The following is a 20,084-nucleotide window of genomic DNA, read 5'->3' on the forward strand; positions in this document are numbered from 1 at the left end:
AATATATTTGGATTTTCAAAAGGCAGTCGTTAAGGTACCACATTGTAGACTCATGGCTAAGGTCAGAGCGTGTGGAGGTTTTTTTATTCGTTCATGGGATGTGGGCGTCACTGGCAAGGCCAACACTTATTGCCCATACCTAATTGTCCTTGAGAAGGTGGTGGTGAGTTGCCTTCTTGAACCGCCGCAGTCCGTGAGGTGAAGGTTCTCCCACCGTGCTGTTAGGGAGTTCCAGGATTTTGACCCAGCGACAATGAAGGAACGGCAATATATTTCCAAGTCGGGATGGTGTGTGACTTGGAGGGGAGCGTGCAGGTGGTGTTGTTCCCATGTGCCTGATGCCCTTGTCCTTCTAGGTGGTAGAGGTCGTGGGTTTGGGAGGTGCTGTCGAAGAAGCCATGGCGAGTTGCAGCCGTGCATCCTGTGGATGGCACACACTGCAGCCACGGTGCGCCGGTGGTGAAGGGAGTGAATGTTTAGGGTGGTGGATGGGGTGCCAATCAAGCGGGCTGCTTTGTCCTGGATGGTGTCGAGCTTCTTGAGTGTTGTTGGAGCTGCACTCATCCAGGCAATAGGAGAGTATTCCATCACACTCCTGACTTGTGCCTTGTAGATGGTGGAAAGGCTCTGGGGAGTCAGGAGGTGAGTCACTCGCCGCAGAATACCCAGCCTCTGACCTGCTTTTGTAGCCACAGTATTTATGTCGGGGGACAGGTAGCAGAATGGATAGAAAACTGGCTACAAAACAGAAAACAGAGAAGTGGGGGTTATTGGTAGCTACTCAGACTGGCAAAAGGCAGAAAGTGGTGTTCCATAGGGATCGGTGCTGGGACCACTGTTGTTCACTATTTACATTAACTATTTGGACTCAGGAATTGTAAGTACGGTTTCAAAATTTGCGGACGACACCAAATTTGGGGTTGGGGGGGGTCTAATACAAAGGAAGAATGCTTCAAAATGCAAGAAGGCATTATAAACTTGAAGAATGAGCATGTAATTGGCAAATGAATTTCAATATAGATAAGTGTGAGGTGGTGTGTTTTGGTAGGAAGAATAAGGAAGCCACCTGGTGCTTGGATAATAAGAATCTAAATGGGATAGAGGAGCCAAGGGATCTAGGGATACAGATATACAAATCACTAAAAGTAGCGACGCAGGTTAATAAGACCATAAAAAGGCCAAACCAAGCACAAGGGTCCATTTCTGGAGGGATAGAATTGAAAAGCAGAGCAGTTATGTTAAACTTGTATAGAACCTTGGTTAGTCTACACTTGGTGTTCTGTGCACAGTTCTGAAATCTATATTGTAAAAAGGATATAGAGGCATTGGAGAGGGTGCAAAAGAGATTCACAAGGATGATACCAGAACAGAGAGGATAAACTTATCGGGAAAGGCTGAACAGGCAGGGGTCTTTTCTCTAGAAAATTCAAGGCTAAGGGGTGACCTGATAGAGGGTCTTTAAGATAATGAAAGTGTTTGATAGGGTAGACATGGAGAAAATGTTTCCACTTGTGGGGGAGTCCAAAACTAGAGGTCATAAATATAATATAGTCATTAATAAATAGGGAATTCAGGAGAAACTTCTTTGGGTAAAGAGTGTGGAATGTGCTACCACAACAAGTAATTGAGGCAAATAGCATAGTTGTATTTAAAAGGACGCTAGATAAGCACACGAGGGAGAAAGGAAAAGAAGGGTATAGGGTTAGATGAAGTAGGGAGGGAGGAGACATGTGTGGAGCATAAATGCCAGCATAGACCAATTGGACCGAATGGCCTGTTTCTGTGCTGTAGACTCGATATAGAACAAAATTTGACAAGTAGCTAAACAAATATATAAGAATATTCAAAATCACTAATTTGCAATTTCTACAAAAATGTAGATAAAACTTGGACATAAAAATATTATTTCACTTGCGTGCTGCTGATTTACAGTGATCGGATGATATATTGCAGAATAGTGTATTCTCTGACTGTCAGCAGTGCCATGTGAAATCTGCTAGTACATGTGGAAATCTATTTATTTACAGGGATGTTTTCACGCCTGCATATTATCATCATTGGGACTTAAATGAGTCTCGCAATCTTCTTTCAAAATGGTTTTCATGGAAGATCTTTTGTGGCCATTGCCACATTTCTAGTTAATCTTGGTTTGATATTCTTCATGTTGTCTCAATTGAATGTCTACATTTCTGCTATTATAATCCAAAATATATTTTAATAAAAATATATATATGTGGAAAAAATAGAATTGTTTTGTGTCCACTATTAAAATTGTTCTTAACTCTTTTTGTTGCAGTTCAGTTCCATGTTGCTCACTTGTATGAAATCCAGGTAAGTGATCCTAAACTGTTTCTCTTCACTGGCCTTTTCAATTATATTCGGGGTGAATTTGCATGCATTATCACTGTTGTGGTGAGGGTGAGTGAGACACTGTGTTTGGGGGTGGGTGCTGTGTGAGTGAGTGAGACTCTAGATTTGGTAAGTGCATGGGCGAGGCTGTGTGTGGAGGGTGAGCGGGCGAGGCTGTGTGTGGAGGGTGAGCGGGCGAGGCTGTGTGTGGAGGGTGAGCGGGCGAGGCTGTGTGTGGAGGGTGAGCGGGCGAGGCTGTGTGTGGAGGGTGAGCGGGCGAGGCTGTGTGTGGAGGGTGAGCGGGCGAGGCTGTGTGTGGAGGGTGAGCGGGCGAGGCTGTGTGTGGAGGGTGAGCGGGCGAGGCTGTGATTAATGGAGAAAACTATGATAGGGAGAGTGCTAATTGTGGAGAGAGAAAGGTGGCTTGACACTTGCCATCGTGCAGGGACACTGGTAAATTCACTTGGCTCTCTGTAGTTTTGAGTTGTCTGATTATTATTCCTAGTCAGGCTGTTCACCAAAATTTTTTTCTCTTTACTGATTATTGTATAAATTTGCCGAAAGAAGGGACTTTCATTTATTTAGCGCTATATCCTGTCTCAGAAATTTATCAGTGTTTCATATATAATAAATTAAAGCCATATAAATTAATGTTCCCAATTGGTTTTAATTAAAAATTCTATACGCTAATCATGTTATGGAAAATCTGCATGGGACCAGATCCAAACTTAATTTACACATTTATACAATTGATTAATACTTCAATGTCTTCAAATACTGGCTGTGCCATGTAGATATAGTATAATTCTCTTAATGGAGCTGTTCTTGTAGTTAGCAAAAGTTGCTTTTTTCAAATCTTTAATTAAGCAAACTCTAATATATGGAGACTAATTCAATGCCTGAGGACATATTTCTTTGCCAGTGGATTGACGTGGCAGTACATTGTAAACACATTTTGGTCTAGTTTCTAAGATCCAGCTCTTTGCAAGGCAGCTGACATTGCAGTAACTGAGCAAAGACTGAAATCTGTTTTGAGGTCTTTAGCAGTTAGCTGGAGTTTGTTTAGCTTGTTGTATTTTGCAAGGTATTTTAAAGTTTTAATTAGGAAATGGTACATTTTTAAGGTCTACCATGTCTCACTATTTCAATAACTGGAGTAACTGATTATCAAAGTGGTCAGTTGGCACAGCTAGGGTTTGCACTGATGTATAATAAAAAGCAGGCCTCTGTAAAGTTCTCTCTTTTTAGAGTGACTTTTCCATTTTAAAAGATGGCATGAATGACCAAGCAAGATTAGTTTTTGCACAAAGTAATATTGTTCTAATAATAAAGATTTATTACTTGTACCCAATTTTCTGTTCAGCTTTCAAATGGATGCCTAATTGTAATTTGTAATCAAATTCACTTTGTTGCTGAGTTTGTGTTGATTGAAACTCCAGTTTTATCAGGAAACAGCATTTACTAGCACCCATGGGGAAAAGTAGAGGGGCCATCATTGTAACAGACAGCAACTTTATGGCATTTGCATATCTTTCTCATTACACTGTCTAGCTCTGTGTGGGTAATGGTGCTGCGTTAGGCAATAAAGTCTGGAAATGAGTGTTGACCAGCACCCTTCCTTTGATAATCTGATTGCTCTGAAAGACTAATAAGTTTCCAATAGAAACAAAGTAACGATTGATTAAAACTAAATTACCTGTTCTCTAAGATTTAGTTCATTTTTTTTCTCTTGGAATTCTGTTTTATTCAGATTTCCAATTAATTTTGGAGGCTGCCGTAGCTTAAGTTGTTCTGCAGAACCATGTGCAACAGTCAAAAAAAAATTCTCAAGATTGTTGCACCCTGCATGCCCACCCCAAACAACTGTTGGGACAACATAAACATTTCCACAAATTTACTTAATTTTCCAAAAGTGTTAACATCTATATTTTTGAATGGAACAGGAAGGAATAGAAAAGTAAAAAATAATCTTCATTGAACATGTTTGACGCATATGGATTTTATGTTAGGTGTATCAAATAAAGTAGTGCATCTGTGTAAGAATTAGTAATGGGAAATTTAATCCAAAGGACAAAACACTTGTTGGTTAATTGGGGCTTGTATTACAAATAAGAATTGACTACTGCCAAGAAAGTCCTGGAAATATTGCTGCATGCTTGGTGACTGTGGAAGACAACCTCTATAATTATACTCTACTTGTTCTGCTAATTTTCTCTTCTCCCCTCAAGACTTTGACTTCTTGCTAGTGTACAATTCCACAAGTACCAATTGCCCTCTGATACTTTACTCAAGTGGTCATTGTATGTGTGGACATAGATCATGAGTGTCAACAGGTTATTTAACCCCAGGGGAAAGGAATTATGCTGTGACCCAGTATCTGTGGGTGAGTACTTCCAGCAGAGGTTTTGATCTTCCAGAATTCCCTAAGTTCTAGAACGGTCTCTGTGGATTGGAAGATAGCAAATGTAACCCTGCTCTTCAAGAAAGGAGGGGGAGAGAAAACAGGGAACTATAGGCCAGTTAGCCTCATATCAGTAGTAGGGAAAGAATAGAAAAGCAGGATATTTTTTAAAAGGCGAGAGACTACGAAATGTTGGTAGTCAGAGGGATTTGGATGTCCTTGGACACGAATCACAAAGTTAACATGCAAGTACAGTAAGCAATTTGGGGGGGGGGGGGGGATGTGCAGGTGGTGGAGTTCCCTTGCGCCTGCTGCCTTTGTCCTTCTAGGTGGTAGAGGTCGCGGGTTTGGGAGGTGCTGTCGAAGAAGCCTTGGTGAGTTGCTGTAGTGCATCTTGTAGATGGTGCACACTGCAGCCACGGTGCACCAGTGGTGGAGGGAATGAATGTGTAGGGTGGTGGATGGGGTGCCAATCAAACGGGCTGCTTTGTCCTGGATGGTGTCGAGCTTCTTGAGTGTTGTTGAAGCTGCACAGTGGAGAGTATTCCATCACACTCCTGACTTGTGCCTTGTAGATGGTGGAAAGATTTTGGGGAGTCAGGAGGTGAGTCACTCGCGGCAGAATACCCAGTCTCTGACCTGTTCTTGTAGCCACGTTATTTATGTGTCTGGTCCAGTTAAGTTTCTGGTCTGTGGTGACCCCCAGGATGTTGATCGTAGGGGATTTGGCAAATGGGCCTATATTTTCTGGAGTTTAGAAGAATGAGGGGTGATCTCATTGATATGTATAAAATTCTTAGAGGGCTTGACAAAGTAGTTGGTGAAAGGCCGTTTCCCCTGGCTGGAGAGTTTAGAACTAGGGGTCATAGTCTCAAGATAAGGGGTGGCAATTTAGGACCGAGATGAGGGAAAATATCTTCACTGAGGGTTGTGAATCTTTGGAATTCTCTACCCCAGAGGGCAGTGGATGCTCAGTCGTTGAGCATATTCGAGACTGAGATCGATAGATTTTTGAACACTAAAGGAATCAAGGGATATGGGGATAGGGCGGGAAAGTGGAGTTGAGGTAGATCAGTCATGATATTGAATGGCTCGAGAGGCCTTATGGCATACTCCTGCTCTTATTTATTATGTTCTTATATTAGCAATCAGGAGCAGGAACCCTGGTTGTTTTTTTTTCCCTTACCCGAGGATAAATTATTGCATCTTACTGCTGCTTGGCTTGACATCAGCTAACTCAACACAGACTGGGGACTGAACCTGGGCCTTTCCTGGTCTATACGCTCAGCTACCTGCAGACTTAACCAGTGGAGCTATCTTTACCTGATTTACTTTATCAAATGTTTTTTATAAATTCAAACTGCTTTGAGTAAATAATTTTCTTGCCTGCAAAAAAATATATTGGCACTCTATAAAGTAAACTAGAGTGAGCATGATATAATTATAACACTGGTTTGCATTAGTGTGATCATGTTGACTGGAGAACCAATCTACTCTGCTGATTATGGCCAAAGAATTTACAGGTTACAGTAAGGAATCTTACAACACCAGGTTATAGTCCAACAGTTTTATTTGAAAATCACAAGCTTTCGGAGGCTTTCTCCTTCGTCAGGTGAGAACACTTCGACACTCAACTGACGAAGGAGAAAGCCTCCAAAAGCTTGTGATTTTCAAATAAAACTGTTGGACTATAATCTGGTGTTGTAAGATTCCTTACATTAGTACACCCCAGTCCATCACCGGCATCTCCACATCAGGTTATAGTACAAAGAGACCATGCCAATAAGTTAAGGTTTCACAGTGACATGGTTTCCAGTGACCTGAAGAAGCATACATTCGCCTCTTCCAGGATGAAACAAACATGTACCTCCTTCCAGTAGACTCTGAGAAGGCAATGACGATAACAAAGGACAGTATCCATCGTGCAGATGACATGTCCCTAGTGTGTTGCTGCAGATGCTTGGGCTTCACAGTGTAACCCAATGAATGTCCTTTGGAGGATCCATTAAGCAGTGAAAGAGGCCCCACTACTCATCAACGCAATGTTGAATCTGTCTGGATAGTACAAGTTCTGTTTGATATCCTCTTGCCGAAGTATCGAATGTCCTTTGGTGCGTTATTGTTACGAGATTATTGTTGCCTTTGGATTCAATAGACCTGGCTGAGGACATCTGATCAATGGACATATGGACGTTGTTATCCACCACCCTAAACATTCACTCCCTTCACCACCGGCGCACAGTGGCTGCAGTGTGTACCATCCACAGGATGCACTGCAGCAACTCGCCAAGGCTTCTTCGACAGCACCTCCCAAACCCGTGACCTCTAACACCTAGAAGGACAAGAGCAGCAGGCACATGGGAACAACACCACCTGCACGTTCCCCTCCAAGTGACACATCATCCCGACTTGGAAATATATCGCTGTTCCTTCATCGTTGCTGGGTCAAAATCCTGGAACTCCCTTCCTAACAGCACGGTGGGAGAACCTTCACCACACGGAATGCAGCGGTTCAAGGTGGCAGCTCGCCACCACCTTCTCAAGGGCAATTAGGGATGGGCAATAAATGCTGGCCTTGCCAGCGACGCCCACATCCCATGAACGAATAAAAAAAAGAGACTACACAGACACTAGAAATATAGATATCGAAGAGGTATAGAATAATATATACACTTGAAGTGCACTGAGGATTGTGGACACAGGACATTTCATAACTTTACCGACTGGATATCAAGTGCATGAAGACATTATGAACAGAACTTGCATGCTGCTACTGTATGGGACACTTTAATTACAAAACTGTTTCATGCTGTTTTTTTTTATTCGTTCATGGGATGTGGGCGTCGCTGGCATGGCCAGCATTTATTGCCCATCCCTAATTGCCCTTGAGAAGGTGGTGGTGAGCCGCCACCTTGAACCGCTGCAGTCCGTGTAGTGAATGTTCTCCCACAATGCTGTTAGGTAGGGAATTCCAGGATTTTGACCGAGCGACGATGAAGGAACGATATATTTCCAAGTCAGGATGGTGTGTGACTTGGAGGGGAACGTGCAGGTGGTGTTGTTCCCATGTGCCTGATGCCCTTATCCTTCTAGGTGGTAGAGGTCGTGGGTTTGGGAGGTGCTGTTGAAGAAACCTTGGCGAGTTGTTGCAGTGCATCCTGTGGATGGTACACACCGCAGCCACTGTGCGCCGGTGGTGAAGGGAGTGAATGTTTAGGGTGGTGGATGGGGTGCCAATCAAGCGGGCTGCTTTGTACTGGATGGTGTCGAGCTTCTTGAGTGTTGTTGGAGCTGCACTCATCCAGGCAAGTGGAGAGTATTCCATCACACTCCTGACTTGTGCCTTGTAGATGGTGGAAAGGCTTTGGGGAGTCAGGAGGTGAGTCACTCGCCACAGAATACCCAGCCTCTGACCTGCTCTTGTAGCCATAGTATTTATGTGTCTGGCCCAGTTAAGTTTCTGGTCAATGGTGACCCACAGGATGTTGATGGTGGGGGATTCGGCAATGGTAATGCTGTTGAATGTCATGGGGAGGTGGTTAACTCTTGCTAATCAAGAGTTTTGAAATGTTTTGTAATCATTCACTCGGGTTGATTTGTTATTTTGGCATTGCGTTGTGATTTACATAGAATTACATAGAATATACAGCACAGGAACAGGCCATTCAGCCCAACAGGTCCATGCCCGCGTTTATGCTATTGTAATCAATTTTCATCTTTGCCATCCTTATCAGCTTATTGATCCATTTGTCAGTTCTGTGCACTTCATAAAATGGAAACTTTGCTGACTTTATTTAGTACTAACTTGTGCCCCTTTATGTAGTAGTCCTATTGAAGAACATATTTCATAGGAAAAGGCATCTTTGTGTTTAAATTGTTTGACAGGAATAAACTATTTTCTCCCAAAAATGTAAACTTTACACTTTAATGTTGCTTGCCATTCTCTGGAACGGAGAGTTCGAGGCAGGTGGGGAGTTGTAGGGCTGGAGGTTACGGAGATATGAGAGGGGTTGAGGCCATGAAGGGATTTAAACATGAGGATGATAATTTTAAATTTGAGGCATTGGGGGACTGGAAGTCAATGTAGGACACCAAGGACAGAATTGATGAGTTTTTTTTATTCATTCATGGGATGTGGGCGTCGCTGGCAAGGCCAGCATTTATTGCCCATCCCTAATTGCCCTTGAGAAGGTGGTGGTGAACCGCCTTCTTGAACCGCTGCAGTCCGTGTGGTGAACGTTCTCCCACAGTGCTGTTAGGAAGGGAGTTCCAGGATTTTGACCCAGCGACTATGAAGGAACGGCAATATATTTCCAAGTCGGGATGGTGTGCGACTTGGAGGGGACCGTGCAAGTGGTGTTGTTCCCATGTACCTGCTGCTCTTGTCCTTCTAGGTGGTAGAGGTCGCGGGTTTGAGAGGTACTGTCGAAGAAGCCTTGGTGAGTTGCTGCAGTGCACCCTGTGGATGGTACACACTGCAGCCACTGTGCGCCGGTGGTGAAGGGAGTGATTGTTTCGAGCTTGTGTGTTGTTGGCGCTGCATTCATCCAGGCAAGTGGAGAGTATTCCATCACACTCCTGACTTGTGCCTTGTAGATGGTGGAAAGGCTTTGGGGAGTCGGGAGCTGGGTCACTCGCCGCAGAATACCCAGCCTCTGACCTGCTCTTGTAGCCACAGTATTTATATGGCCCAGTTAAGTTTCTGGTCAATGGTGACCCCCAGGATGTTGATGGTGGGGGATTCGGCAATGGTAATGCCGTTGAATGTCAAGGGGAGGTGGTTAGACTCTCTCTTGTTGGAGATGGTCATTGCCTGGCACTTATCTGGCACGAATGTTACTTGCCACTTATCAGCCCAAACCTGGATGTTGTCCCGGTCTTGCTGCATGCGGGCTCGGACTGCATCGTTATTTGAGGGGTTGCGAATGGAGTGATGAGTGAGCAAGACTTGGTGCAGGATAAGTTACAGGCAGCAGATTTTTGGGTGACTTGAATTTTACGGTGAGTGGAGAATGGACGGCAGGCCAAGAGAGCATTAGAATAGTTGAGTCTGGAGGTGACAAAGGACTGAATGAGAGTTTTACCAGCAAATGGGCTGAGGCGGGAGATATTAAAAGTGGAAGAAGGCAGTCTTTGTGATGGAGAGTATGTGAGAACAGAAAGTCAGTTTGTGGCTGAATAGAATGCCAAGATTGTGTACAGTGTGGGTTTAGCCTGAGATGGTGGCCAGGAGGGGCATGAAATTGGTGTCAAAGGTTATGGAGGTTGTGACGGGGCTGAAAATGATGGCTTGAGTCTTCCCAGAGTTTAACTGAAGAGAATTGTGGCTCATCCAAGACTGGATTCCTCCATCCAGTGCTGTCTGGTGCATGCCGTGCTCTCACCTTACTGACAGACGTCAAGAATCCACTACGGAGTTAAATTTCACATTCCACCCCAGTTTTGCCAAACCTCAGGTTTCCCCTCCACAGTGATTTCAGATTAAACACCCCCACCATGTTAGCAAACCTCTAACAGCTCCACTACAGTACTGCCAAACCTAAGAACCAACCCCCCACCCCTGCCATTGCTCTTAAAGCTACCAAAGCACAGGACTGCCCCCAACAGCAGCTAAACTTCAGCTTATCCAAAACTCTGCTGGCCATATCCAATCCTGCAGCAAGTCTCGCCTCCTGTACGTGTTGAACTACATTGGCTCCCCGTCCCCCAATCCCTCATTTAAAATTCTTATCCTCTTATTTAAATCCCTTCATTGGCTCAACCCTCTCTACCTCTGAAACCTCCCACAGCCCTACATCCCATGCTCAATCGCTTCTCCCCTATACTCCTAAATACCAGTTATACACCTTGTGTATTCTTAGCTTTAAAAATCGTGTGGTATAAAAATTAAAAACATTGTTAATTGAATGTGTAAAATAAAGGCCACTTATTTTCACAATAATGGACAGAGTTGTGGAATTCATTCTCGAAAGTACCAGGGAAAGAATATCACTATCATAAATTATAACACAATATTAATAAAAAATTGAATTGGCCTTATTCAGGCATTTTGAACAGAACTTGCATGCTGCTACTATATGGGACGCTTTAATTACATGCTGTGTTTTTTTTATTCGTTCATGGGATGTGGGCGTCGCTAGCAAGGCCAGCATTTATTGCCAATCCTTATTCACCATTGACCCTGATGTTATCTCCTATGTGGCATAATGTTACAAAATTGTTATAAACCCTCTGACTTGCAGTGAGCAATGTCACAGGAGATCTGATAGTATATAATATACACAATATATAATGTATGTATTTAATACCATAAAATGTAGTACAGGTAGCAAAATGTACATCAGTGTCTCTCAGCAGAAGTTCCTTGCATTTAGAAAATCACCACCATGTTAAAATTTTAAAAACAAATGTTAGTGCGAATCTTTCGGTTGATGTAATTTAAAGTGTGGCTACTTATGGTTTGCACTGTAAAAATAATTTTAAGAATGAAATCTAGATGAGCAATATTCACATGTTCAGCTGAAATACTTTGAATGTAAGACCAACTGTACAGCTGTGAGCCTCAAGATATTTATCAAATTTCACTGCCAAGACATTTATTCCTTGTGGAAATGTAAGTAAACAAGCAATTGCGCTTAGACAGCAAACGTCCATGACTAGGTTTTGTGACTTCATTCCAAGGGTCAAATTGGATCGTTATTGATCTGATATAGCCAGGTTCATGGAGGGACCCTGTGGCAACTTCTAATCTGGAGCAGATCGTTCCTCTATTCTGAACTTCAGTGTCTGGTTCACGAGAACTTGATCTCCGACACTGGCCACGTAACCCAAGAGTGCCCAGCAGCTACAATTAATGATGACTTCAACCTTCTCAAGTCTCTGGTTCTCATTGTTACATCTGTGTTGCGGACAAAGTCAAACCATCTAATTCCCAGCAGTTGCCTCTGACAGCACTTATGGAATACATGCAGTCTCTTAATGTCATGCATAAGCAACGACTATGTTTCAGATCCTTACAAAAGTATTGGAAGGACATCCATGCTTTCGTAGGGATTATCACCTTTTTGACTCCAGACCCTGTGCAGATGCTTCATTACTAAGGCTGCTACGCCGATTCTCCTTTAATATGTCTGGCACGCAATGCCCATCTGATGACAGTTTGCTACCTAGGTAGATAAGGTCTACTTCCTCAACGTTTTATCCATCAACTTGAATGTCTTGTGTCGCAGCAGTTGTGCCGATATTCTGAACTTTTGTCTTTGCCCAAGAAACCGGTAACCCACAGGTGGCTGACTCAGGTTGCAAGTTCTCCAGTTAGTCTCTGGGATTGCTTACGTCCTGTCCGAGGAGGGTGACATCATCCACTTAGTCCAGGTCAGAGAAAGAGGTCTGATTGGTAATGCTGATATTTGCAACGATGCAGTCGAGGATTCAGTCCATTGCGACAACAGAACAGGGCTGGAGCCAGGACGTATTCCTGCCTTACTCCAAATCTGCTGTAGAAACTCTCAGACTTTGAAGTTCTTTGATTGGACCCATACTCCTCGGGCATTATGTAGACCTTGAATTAGCTTCAGGAGGATGTCGGGGATGCCAATGCTTTGTAGAATCTTCCACAGGGCATATGTGTCAACAGAATGAAAGTGAGGTCTGTGTATGCAACTGCCACAGAGCTGTTGAATTTGCAGTAAATCTTAGACAGTAGATGGAGAGCAAATGTGACGTCCATTGTAGATCGCCCATCGTTGAAACCTGGTTGCTCATGGCTCAGTAGAACGCATGAAAAGACTTTGCCAGGAACAGAAAGGAGAGTTATTGGTCTATTACTGCCACACTCGGTGTTTGGGCATTTTCCTTTATAGAGCGAGACAATAAATCCCTATCTCCCACTCAGTTGGCACCGTTCCAGAAGTCCATGGGGTAACTGAATTTTGGGTAGGGGATCTCCACTATGCTGCTCTTTGTGCTTCCTCCTGGTACATCAGAAACAACATCAGCCACCTGCTACCTCAGTTGCAGAATACTGCATGTATTTTGGAGGATGAGGGCTTGGAAGGGGGAAGTAGAAAAAAGAGGAATAAAAATTAGTTGGGCAATTATAAAGCATTTTAATAGTACTGGTCCTGTGAGATGGCCATTGTTTGTTAAAAGCTTTTTGGCTGCTATACTGAAACTTTCTAAGCAGTGCTTATGCTGACAACTGTAGTGGCTGTAAAACTATTCATAATTCTTAACTCTATAACTGCATTTTCAAAGTTGTTTAAAAAAAAATTTAAAACTCAGTTCTGCATATTAGAGAGAAATTAAGATGATCGTATTGAAAGCAATGCATGAATTTATTTCATCCACATTTAAAACAGAATGAGAATGTGATACTATTACTACATATTTTACTTTGTCTACACTGCACTCTAAACCTTCTAAATTTTTACCTAACCTGTTTTCACTTTAGTGGCCGAAGTATGAAAATTATTCATGACAGTGATGTCATTTTTTAAACAAACTCCACAGTTCCCAGATAATAGCATGTTGCACAGTGGTTCAGTTACTGGATACACTGCCACAGTACCATTTTGCAAAAGACTGTATTTTAATCTGTGTACGTTTAAATCAAGTATATTTCAGATTTTCAGTAGGCAGCGTGCTCCAGCTAGAACTATAAATGGTTAGCGAATGAGAATAGCTGTGTGCAGCACCAGTTGAAGCAAAAGTGGGGATTTGTCTTTGTAATCCACTACACAGCTGTATGGTTAGGTTTGACAATATTGAAAAAATCTGATTGGTCATCTGAAAGCACTTTTTTTTGCGCTCATGCAGAAGATCTTTCCTGAATGTACAGTTGTTGAAGAATTGCTTTTAGCCAAAGTGCCAGCAAAGTTTTTTTTTAAAAAAAGCAAATACACTTATGTGGCTTGAGCAGCTTTTGTTTTAGGAAATGTATTAGTTGATGACTGACTGACTGATTATTTCATGTTAAAAATGGGATTGCAAACATTGTACTGCTTAGTTACCATTTTACCCTCATTCTTCCTCCTTTAGAGGACTACCTCCTGTCTGGCACTACTCACGAAAGGCATTCTGAGATCCTAAATTGTGTGTGTCATTGCAGGAAAAAGTCTGCAGCCCCCGTGTTCCAACACTCCATTACACAGCATATTAGTGGGCCAGCACTCTGTGCCATTAAGTAGCATAACTATTTTCTGTACTTGGATTATATTGTGTGGTTCTAGTTGAAACATTTCTGTTGAAAATGATCAATGTTTAATTAAATAATCAGAAGGAAAACATAGCTGTTTTTATCTTAACTATAGTTCTGGCCCAAGTAAGCTATCTTTATTCATCTTTTAATTTCTCTGTTAAAGATTGGCTCATGTTCCATCTTAAGCTACATGCTGAACACAATGATGGGCCCTAAATATGTTGTGAAATCCTGTTTTGCCCACAAGAATCCCCTCCCCCTTTATTCCATGGTTTCTCTGGAACCTGGCTTTCTGGTCTGTGCAATTGATGTTGTCATTTCCTTGGTCTCTTTGTGACAGTAGTGATCAGAAAGCATCTTTCAGTCCTGTTTATGTGTGGTTGCAGCCCCAAGACTGAAAGCTGTAAAAGTTTTAGTTGCCAAGAACTTTAGTTATTTCAATTGAAACTTGTTTTAGACAGTTTTTCTTTCTCCACCCTTTCTCTCCACCACCCACCCCCCCCCCAAACTGCAGAGAAAGTACCGTGCTGCAAAGGAAGCCTATGAACAACTTTTGCAAACAGAGAATCTTTCTACACAAGTGAAAGCAAATATTCTGCAGCAGCTAGGTAAGTGTTTCAGGGACTTGTTGTTTTCAAGTCCCTTTTGTAATTGCAAATCATCAAATTTGTGTTCTGTTCTAAATATGAAGAATGTGTTGAAACTGTCAAAGGGTTGCATGTTGACAGTAAAGTGTTTTTCAATCCAGTTGCAAATAATTAAAACTAATCTGAATTAAATTTTAAGGTATCTTACATATAACTTGCTGCAATAATAAATAACATTTTAAGGATGTGATTTAGTTACTAACATTTGAGATTTTTATTAATTGTCCTGCCAGTAGTTGGACCCATTACATTCACAAGACTGATTTTCTCAGATTTTCTTAAAATTCTCGTTTAAGGTGTTGAAGGTGTGAACTATGAAGTAGCATCAGTCAAAATGAATAGAATGTTGAGTGTAGTAATATGTATTTGCCTCTTCTGGGAGATCCATGCCATCAGAACCATTTTGTAGCCCTTTCCCTGGGCCTCTATATGACTATATCTGTCCTGTTCCACAGCCTTAAATTACAATGAAGTGATTTACAACCTGACCCAGCTAAGCTACACCTACCAGTTACATATAGTTTAGGAGGAACCAAATAAGTGTTTACTTTTCAGGCAGTTAAACTTTCCTTCAGTCTAAATATTTTTTTTTGGATTATAAATAACTTGATACTTTATTTAAAAGTTGAATCAATTTGAGAATCCAAACTCCATAGTTTGAAACAGTTATCCTCGGAAAAGAATGTGTACATATGTATTGTAACTCCTTTGCTTTTCTGCGATAATCCTCTACTAATCATTTTTTTGTATGGTTACTCAGATAATGTTCTCTTCAAATGCATATTCTAGATTTATCCCTTGGAGGACTTCAGTTAGCATTACTGCACCCAAATGTTGGAATTTTTAGTTCATTTTAAGATTATGCACAAGTTTTCTAACTTTGACATTTAATATTACAAATGTACTGAAAATTAGCAATGTAGATATTCAATAACGGGTCTGTAATTTTAAAACTAAGTTTAACAGTTATGGAGAGGATGACACGTGACATGCACATTTGCGTCAAAATGTTTGTTCTACTCATCCATTTCTCGTAAACATCAAGGATACGGTCACCTTTTTACAAAATGTATGGTGATGTGTTGACACCAAATTTGTTCCAGGACAATAATCTCGGAACATTTGGCTTAGTTTTGAAGTGTGCTGTTCAAGGCTTCATCCAGCATAAATTATGTTTTGGTATCTGCCATTAGGAAACATGAAAATCACATTTTGTGAAAATAAACAATTCTGGATATAGCTCTGTTAATGTTGGCCTTAAATTATGTTAGATGTTCAGCTTACTTTACCTTCAGCACTAACCAAATGATTTTCATTTATAAATTAACTTCATTACTGCAATTCACATTGGTATATGCCTTTACAATCTCCTGTCACTGAAAGTAAATTCTAATGTAACTTTCTTTTAAAAGTGTCACCAGACATGCTTAACTGTTCGGGCACAAGTTGTGGATTGATTACAGTTTCCATTAGCTGGGAACTAATCACACCAGAGTGGTGTCCTGTCATAAATCTATTCACATTGCTTTTGGAGCTGTTTTGCTGACTGTCCCTGCCCCGTTGCTGTGGCAATTCCATTGTTGACTTCTAACCACAGGTGCTAAAATGTTGGCTTCTTGCTGAAGCTGTATCTTCCAAAGGAACTTGGGAAACATTTTATGCCTGATTGCTGCCTCTGTTCCCTACCCACTGTGTTTTAATGCCTGGTTCACAAGATGGGTTGTTTATGTTAAAGTGATGCCTTTAACCAGGCTAAACTTTTACACAGCCAACTCAAAATGTACAAAACTTTCATATTGATATTCTTCCATGTAAGTAATTCAGTTCTGTTCATGTAAAATGAAATAATTTTGTATCTTTTCTTAATAGGCTTTTTACCTTTTAAAATGATCTAGCTCTTAAAAACTGTAATCTTGCATCAGGTCCTTGCAGTAAGGTGCGCTTTTCCTGTGCATTATACGAGCCATGCAATTGCTTTCAGTGCACTCCATAGCTGCGACAAGATATAAAGTTCTAGATAGAGCGATTTCATCATCGTCTGCTCAGAAAGTGACTGCATCACTGTGTCACTGTGCATTATGATCTAAAAGTTTAATATCCAAAGACTTCTAGGATTCATAAGTTGAGTAGAATGGGCCTATACTCTCTGGAGTTTAGAAGAATGAGAGGTGACCTCATTGAAACATATAAGATTATGAGGGTAGATGCTGAGAGATTGTTTCCCTTGGCTGGAGAGTCTAGAACTAGAGGGCATAGTCGCAGGATAAGGGGGCAGCCATTCAAGACTGAGATGAGGAGGAATTTCTTCATGCAGAGGGTTCTGAATCTTTGCAATTCTCTACCCCAGCGGGCTGTGGATGCTGAGTTATTGAATATATTTAGGGCTGAGATGGATAGATTTTTGGACTCTAGGGGAATCAAGGCATATGGGGATCAGGCAGGAAAGTGGAGTTGAGGTCCAGGATCAGCCATGATCTGATTGAATGACTGAGCAGGCTCGAGGGGCTGTATGGCCTACTCCTGCTCCCATTTCTTATGTTTCTTATGTTCTTATAAGAGATTAATTCAATTGAAAGCCCAAAGCAAGTGGTACATTTTTGTTACTGGTTTCTTGTTGGTGATATTATATTGGTATGATTTGGAACATAGGAACAGGAGTAGGCCATTCAGCCCCTCGTGCCTGCTCCGCCATTTGATAAGATCATGGCTGATCTGTGATCTAATTCCATATACCTGCCTTTGGCCCATATCCCTTAATACCTTTGGTTGCCAAAAAGCTATCTATCTCAGATTTAAATTTAGCAATTGAGCTAGTATCAATTGCCGTTTGCGGAAGAGAGTTCCAAACTTCTACAACCCTTTGTGTATAGAAATGTTTTCTAATCTCGCTCCTGAAAGGTCTGGCTTTAATTTTTAGACTGTGCCCCCTACTCCTAAAATCCCCAACCAGCGGAAATAGTTTCTCTCTATCCACCCTATCTGTTCCCCTTAATATCTTATAAACTTCGATCAGATCACTACTTAACCTTCGAAACTCTGGAGAATACAACCCCAATTTGTGTAATCTCTCCTCGTAACTTAACCCTTGAAGTCCGGGTATCATTCTAGTAAACCTGTGCTGCACTCCCTCCAAGGCCAATATGTCCTTCCGAAGGTGCGGTGCCCAGAACTGCTCACAGTACTCCAGGTGCGGTCTAACCAGGGTTTTGTATAGCTGCAGCATAACTTCTGCCCCCTTGTACTCTAGTCCTCTAGATATAAAGGCCAACATTCCATTTGCCTTCGCAAATAATACTGAAATGGTCTTTGTGTGGTTTTCATACCAATATAATGTTGATTAGGATAAATATTTACCTCACTTTTTCTTTTGAATCCCCTGTCGAAGTAGCCTTCTAATTTAGATCAAATTCCAAAGGATAGGGAATCTGAATGCTAGGTGCCAAAATGCATCTGCAGTTATTCCATCCTTTCCTTCCCCCCCCAACCCCTTTCCCCATGGGTAAAATTGCCATTAAGAATGTTTTTTTTACTGTATTAGGTTACAGCTCCAAATATGGGGTTTGATCCTGGAATTGCACATCAAATAAATGGAGAATTGTTCTCTTCAGCCTCTTTTTTTTAAAGTTTGATATTATCTATCTCATTTAGAACCAAATCTTACAAAAATAGTTGCATACTATAAATTGGCAAATATTACCACAAAGAATATTTTTTGCAATATGAGGCTGGAAGAGGGGTAATCTTCCAGCTTGTGGCACGTTTGGGCGAGCTGGAAGATGATCCCTCTTCCCTCCCCTACAAATACAGCAGGACGAAGAAGCAGTCTGGGAATTGTAACAAATGTACCTGAAAAGTCGGAAGGCTTAGAGATCCTAAATATATGCAGGGATAATGCTGAGGTTTAACCAGAAAGAAGAGAACAGCTTACCAGTACAGAGCACTGTTAAGCTGAGCAATGTTAAGCTGTCCACTGCTTGTCCAGCTAGGATCCGTCTGCCGCTTAGGGCAGCGAAGTGGGAAGAGTCTCAGCCTGAGTGACAGGCCTAACCATTCAGGTTTCATTAGTGAGACAGACTGACGTCAGTTATCAAGTGTCCTGGAATACTACCGATCACCCTGGTACAGGTATCCAAGATTACCGTTTGCCACACAGGATTGACTTAGTTTCAAACTTCCATCATCGAGTAGGTCATATGGAGCCACTTCAGGAGACCCTGCTTACCTCTTTTCCCCACCCCCCCGCCCTTCAGAAGGATGACAATGGTTGGGTATTAGCCAATTGGCAAGCATGGTGGAGAGCTTCTGCAGCAGCTGCAACCATGTACTGGTAGATACCAATCCCTCGAAAAATGAGCATTTGTTCTCTTAACCTGGCTTTCAGTCATGCCTTCCAAAATCAACCCAATCAGTTAAACAGTGGACATCTGTCTTCAGTATGGGGGAAGGACCTATACAGGGCAGCTGGTGTTGTGCCTGCCACCTTGATGCTCTTCATGTCCAAGTCCAATGCTATGTATGAGGTTTATTCATCACCAACTCTTTAATCCAGGTCCTCTTATGAGGTGTTTTGAAAAGCGGCATGCTCGTGCAGTCTGACTTGCACCCCCGGGGTACTTGGCGACAGATTAATGCAGGCCAAAGCCCGTCACCCTCCCCTTTTGCCAGAAACCCGCCTCACAGCTTGGTCATGTATCTCAAATATGAATTGGAGGAAGCCCTTCTTTTGTATGTCTAGGAGTTCTGAAAAATAAAGGAGAACTGTTTGAATATGTTTTATACACCACAAGTTTAATTTGAAATAAAAACAGAAATTGTTGGAAGTACACAGCAGCATCTGTAAAGAAAAGGGACAAGTTATGATTCAGTTGTGTACACATAACAAAAGCTTATTTTACAATGGGGGAAAGACCGGAAAGGCCAAAAGAGCCTTTCACCCCTGTGGTCCTGAAGGGCTGGCTGTCTTCAGGCTGAAATTGGTATTCAGGATCTCCAGGTACTGATGTGCATCATCAATTAGAAGAGATGCCTCTGTATCTTGCAGTCAATACCATAAGGTCTCCTCTTGGGACATGCAATGCCAGAATACTACCATTTGGGAGCACCTACCACAATATCCTACAGATTAGTCAATTGATAAAGGTGGTGAGTAGAGAGCAGTAGAGCCCCAGGTGAGTCTGCCAACAACACTATCATCTGTAAAAAGGAGTGCTGCAATAATTTCAGAAATGCCTGGAATAGATTCCCCAAGTCCACCCCTTTAAGAAGCCATCCAACACATTATTGGTTAAATAATTATTAAGCCATTACTTTTTCCAAACCCTTGTTGTGGACAAATGATCAAAAAATAAGATGTATGACAGTGAATAACCTTGCCTCACTCGTCTTTTGAGAGAGGTTCAGTGAGTCTTTCATCCTTGCACTGACTGCAGAACTGGAGTACACATTCTGGATAGAATTCAAGATTTAGCCAAGCATTCCCATAGCTTCC

At 41.9% G+C, this 20,084-nt stretch overlaps 1 protein-coding gene across 3 annotated transcripts in view; it reads left to right on the forward strand.

Annotated features, from left to right (window-relative positions):
* kdm6a (lysine (K)-specific demethylase 6A) overlaps positions 1-20,084 on the forward strand; it is a 230,591-nt gene that overhangs the window by 137,085 nt on the left and 73,422 nt on the right. For all 3 annotated transcript variants that reach the window (XM_067992901.1, XM_067992902.1, XM_067992903.1), the window contains exons 8-9: positions 2,297-2,331; positions 14,464-14,557. In XM_067992901.1, coding sequence (XP_067849002.1) covers positions 2,297-2,331; positions 14,464-14,557 — 129 coding nt within the window. The remainder of the gene's footprint in view (positions 1-2,296; positions 2,332-14,463; positions 14,558-20,084) is intronic.

This window comes from Heptranchias perlo, chromosome 11 (genome assembly GCF_035084215.1).
Source record: "Heptranchias perlo isolate sHepPer1 chromosome 11, sHepPer1.hap1, whole genome shotgun sequence".
NCBI classification, from domain to species: Eukaryota; Metazoa; Chordata; class Chondrichthyes; order Hexanchiformes; family Hexanchidae; genus Heptranchias; species Heptranchias perlo.